The following is a 5030-nucleotide window of genomic DNA, read 5'->3' on the forward strand; positions in this document are numbered from 1 at the left end:
CTTTACATGAGTGTAAACACCAGCAATATATATATATACACATCATTGAATTCTACATTGTCTACACATGGACCTATATATAGGTTGAAAGCATCAATATGTTTTGCAATTAGGAAAAAATGTATGTTTTAGAAATAAATATGCTTAGTAAAATGGATTTATGTTCCTCTATAATGTTCCATTTAACTTTTCTACCCGGTCAAACTCTAGTTGACTGTTTATTTTAGTTTATTGGTCTTTTAGCATAAATATTGCATTGAGAAGACAAAAAACAAAAACTCAAAAGGAATCAATTGTAAATTACAAGTAAACGTATCAGTCTATAGGTAAAATTCAAAAATAATATGCATTGCTTTTTCTAAAAGCCAGATAATAATTCTGTGTGTGTATTTTACTATTCATTCTAAATTTTTTTATAAAATTAAAACATCTATTTAATTTTATTTAGACCAGCATAGACTCTATATGTAACTTAAACCACAATAGCATATTTTAAATATATACTCTGAATATCTACGAATATTGCTGCTGGATTGTGGATAAAATAAACCTTTAAGTGGATTCTTTTGTACTCTTTCTCTTCCCTCCACTTGCTTGGCTAGTTTGTTCGGGGAGCATTTACTCCCTTCTCATCTCTCTTAAGATTACTATAGTTGCTGGGACAAATCCTGGCCGTTCGTTTGATATGCAACTTCAGAATATGCTTGGTATAAAGTTAAAAATTTGTGTTATAAGAATATAAAAATTTAATCATACGTGTGTGTCATTTACTCAGTTTTTTAAAAAGTAAATTGAAACTATAACTTAATTATCATCCAAAAATTATTCATCTCTAAGTTTTGTAAATACATGTGTATATATATATGTATTACCCTGCCTAGATTATACACTAATTATAGTACTAAAACTTATGGATTATCCATTTAAGACTGAATTTGGTCCATCCATTTTTGAATATAAGAAAAGGTTTAAACCCCAATTAATATATTTATTAATGTATCCCGAACACTCACAATTTATATTTTTATCATTTTTAATTTTTAAAAATATTATAAGATGAAATAATTTTCAATTATTAAGTAATAGAAGGTAGATCATTACCATTTATGCGGCTTACTTAATTTTTACACACACACACACACACATTACCATTTATGTGGCTTACTTAATTTTTACACACACACACACACACACATATATTATGTGTGTGTGTGTGTAAAAATTAAGTAAGCCGCATAAATGGTAATTTTAGCCGTTGGATCTACCTTCTATTACTATCGTTGCTGGGACAAATCCTGGCCGTTCGTTTGTAATGCAACCTAAGAATATGCTTGGTATAAAGGTTAGCGTTTGAGGGTTTCACCAGAAAAGTAAGGTAATCTCGAGATCGATTGCATCCTCCAGGTATCGCCCAGCCGATCGATTCTCCCGCCAGACAGGTAATCGATCGCCATGGGGTGGAAGCTCGGTCGCTCATGGAAACCTAATTATTTGTGCCGCCCAGGCTGTGATCGCGCATCGGAGCTACATCTTGTTCAAAGCTCTCCTCTCCGCCGTAGGCCCTCTTTGATTGCATTGCTTAGGTAAGGGATCTTCGATAAACAGGATGAATTAAAGCTCGCATCTTTTCAAGAACAGGGTATAGCTACCTGTGGGCTCTGGAGATTTCCTTTTTGAGGATGAAGGCTTACAGTAGCAGCAGCAACGGGCAGCACAAGAAGGCTTACAGCGGCAGCAGTAGCAACGGGCACTACAGCAAGGCTTACGACGGCAGCAGTAGCAACGGGCAGCACAAGAAGGCCTACGGCGGCAGCAGCAACGGGCAACACAATGTGTTCACAAAGGAAAAGCCCAAGGAGGTGGACATTTTTGCAATCGAGAACCCTGCCGAACTCATACGAGCAAGGTAACCGAGATTGAGTTTGATGTTTACTTGCTTTTGTTTGTAACAGGTACCAGATCATAGGAACTCATCGTCCGGGTGAGAAGGAGGGATTACTCATCGACCAATGCAGAAAATGTAAGGAGAGAGGCCACTGGGAAAGACACTGCAAGGGGGTAACAAAGCTCACGAATTTTCCAGATTTGACTTTTTGTTTCTTCTTTTAGCCTGGAGTGGATCCTTTTGCTCATGAACAGAAGAAATGCTACCTCTGCCTAGCGAAGGGACACGACACGTATCAGTGTTCAAGAGATCCCCTGCGAAATGAGGACTGGGCAGAGAGGACTTACACTGGACCAATGAAGAGACTTGATCAACAGGTTTGTATCAGTTTCTATTCTCTGTTTCTTTGTATGTTTATTTGTGTACGTTTTCAGGTGGGTTATATCGTCCAGGGAGCAGACTTCCCGCAATACCATCCTCGTTTCTGCGTCCAACGGATTGAATACGAAAACCTCAAACGGATCTGCAAAAAACATCCAGACTTGGGAATCTTCATTGTGCCTCGGCCACCCTGCCCTCTTGCATCTCAAATCTGGGAATATTTTCAGCGACTGGATGAAGTTTTATACGAAGCAGGCCTAGGCTTCGAGTTTTACAGATCCGATGAAGAAGTGCCTCCAGGGTATGACCGGTATGCAGCTGCAGAAGAAGCATATATTGAAGAATTGAAAAATGAAGCGAAGCATTGAAAGGTGATGTGTTTTAATAAAGTAATAGAATAAGTATTATAGATGAGAAGACCTTTATAAGTTATTTTTCGTTTTCATTAAAACTAGCTAATGTTTATGTTTAAAACTAGTTTAACGCCTAGAGAGACAAGCAGGAAACCACTTTGTGAAGGTATCTCCCAAGGCGTATGGTACGAAGCGAATCGAGATCTCGTCCTGGAGCTTGCAAAGGCAGCTCTAGATAAACTGGTGGAAGGCGCTCCTTTTGAAGACGGCCTGCTGGACGAAGCTGCAATGAATGCAACCAGAAGGAGCGACAGATCTCACTGACGTCCACTTGGGATGATGAGAGTTCTGGTTGGAAAATCCGGGGTCGACTTAGCCGGGCTGGAAAAATCAGTGGGAGCTCCAGTGGCATTCCTTGTATGTACATGGGGACGAGGAATGTGTGGAGAAAGCAAAGCAGGAAGCAGCGTCCTGGAAGAACGAAGCAACCCAGCAGTGGCAGTGGCAGTCGACGCAGCCCAATCGTCAACGAGTACAAGCTCACTTTTGCCAACGAAGGCTGCCAGCAGGGTGTTACTCGTCGTCGACTTTGCAGCTTTGCTCAGCAAATGGACGAGCAAATGGACGAGCTGTGGGAGAGATAAAGCAAAAAGATAAGTAGTTTGCTATCTATGATGGAGGAGGCTGTTCTGAAATAGCTGTGGTTCTACACCTTCCACTTCAATCTTCCCACTCAATAGAATTCATATGGAAGTAAAATGCTCACAGGTAAGAGTTCATAACATAACATTTTAGTGTTAGTCTTTTAGTTTGATGAGCATTTTCCCCAAGGATGAATTTCTTCCAATGCTATGGGTTCGACACTTTTATTGAGTTGCCACCACCGACAAAGGCACCATATTTTATAGCACTTATTTGCTAGGGTTGTTCATGATATGAGTATAAGGTTGCTGACAACACAAGGGTGCAAGCGATTGAAGATGTATATCATGTAGCATCATGATGTGTATCATGATGTGTAAGATTTTCAACATCAAGAAAGAGTCTACAAGCAAACAATTGTATTGAGCTTCAAGGCTTTTATTGAGAGTTACATATCATATTAGGTGCTACTTACTAACACTTTGGTGTTGAACATCTTATATATCTTTTGCAACATGATATGCATTTTCAATCGCTTGCACCCTTGTGTTATAAATAGTTTTGAAGAGCTCATATTCAAGTCATGGACAACCCCAATAAATAAGCACCACAGGGTGTAATGCCTTTGTGAGCAGTGGTACCTTTAGAGAAATATTAAACCCATAGTATTGTAAATTAGGAGGAAGTTTCTTTTTAGGGAAAATGCTTAAAAGATTAAACATTAGAATGCTATATTATGAATTTTTGCCTGCGAGCATTTTGCTTTCTTATTCTTACTATGGGAAGATCAAAGTGAAAAATATAAAAACATAGTAAATCCAAAACAGCTTCCTCCATCGAGTTAAGAGGGCTACATCGCTTAAACCTAATACTATATATAACAAACTACTTATCTTTTGACATTTTAGCTTGCGGAAGATTTGCACAACTTGTCCATTTGTTGAGCAAAGCTGCAAAGTTAACGACAAGGAACACCTCTTGGTAACTGTCAACAGCATGAGTGTTGACAATCTAGCATAAACACACTGGACAATCCTTTGCTCCTTCGACTGCCACTACTGGATTACTTCATTCTTTTGCTTCCTTCCTGCTTTGCTTTCTCCACGCATTCGCTTCTATCATGATACCTTTACAAAGAATGAAGAGTAGTAGCATACCTTCAAAGTCAACTGTGTTATCCGCACTTCTTCATTTCTTTGTCGCTATCAGCCGTGAGTAAAGTATAGACGGGAATGCTGACGAGCACCGAGCCCCAAAACTCAGTTTTGTAAATTGGGAGTCGTAAATCAGGAATCGGGAGGCTAGCAAGAGCACGCGCTGCAGCGTCGTGATCATTCCTGATCCAAGCTCTGGCCGACAAGCCTCTGAACGCATCAATCACCTCGACCTCAAACTTGTCTGTTCTGGCACCAAGACCCGCTGGTACTCACTTGCAGAGCGTTCACCCACGGCTTTCCCATGAAGCACGATAACCTTTGTCATCTTCTTCCCACTCAAAGCCTGTGCAGTGCCATTGTGTCACTTATCAACGCTTGAACCAAGCCCGACTGGCTTCCCGAGAACATGAAATTCCCACAGCTTTTACTGCCTCCTGGCTGCCATGGGAGAGTTCTTGCTTCACTTTCTCAGGATCCAGATCAAGGTCGGTGAAGCCGGAGATGAACACACCGGACTGTGAGCGCTGGCTGACTTTACATGTGACATATGAGCCCCAGACGACTTTTCCTGTACATGAAAGTATCACAGCATCGATGTCTCCAGGATCGCAC

At 40.3% G+C, this 5030-nt stretch overlaps 2 protein-coding genes across 2 annotated transcripts in view; both read left to right on the forward strand.

The window, feature by feature from the left end:
• Positions 1-2713, forward strand: part of LOC112351646 — a 49378-nt gene extending 46665 nt beyond the window's left edge. The window contains exon 8 of the mRNA XM_024689884.1: positions 2638-2713. The gene's annotated coding sequence lies outside the window, so the exon portion shown is untranslated. The remainder of the gene's footprint in view (positions 1-2637) is intronic.
• Positions 1355-2680, forward strand: LOC9645126. Its single transcript, XM_024689921.1, has 6 exons — positions 1355-1439; positions 1505-1583; positions 1634-1906; positions 1953-2058; positions 2110-2262; positions 2320-2680. The coding sequence occupies exons 3-6, from the start codon at positions 1680-1682 to the stop codon at positions 2632-2634; spliced, it is 801 nt and encodes a 266-aa protein (XP_024545689.1). The 5' UTR covers positions 1355-1439; positions 1505-1583; positions 1634-1679; the 3' UTR covers positions 2635-2680.
• Positions 2714-5030: the final 2317 nt, after the last annotated feature.

Source organism: Selaginella moellendorffii, unplaced genomic scaffold (assembly GCF_000143415.4).
Source record: "Selaginella moellendorffii unplaced genomic scaffold, v1.0 SELMOscaffold_64, whole genome shotgun sequence".
Taxonomy (NCBI): domain Eukaryota; kingdom Viridiplantae; phylum Streptophyta; class Lycopodiopsida; order Selaginellales; family Selaginellaceae; genus Selaginella; species Selaginella moellendorffii.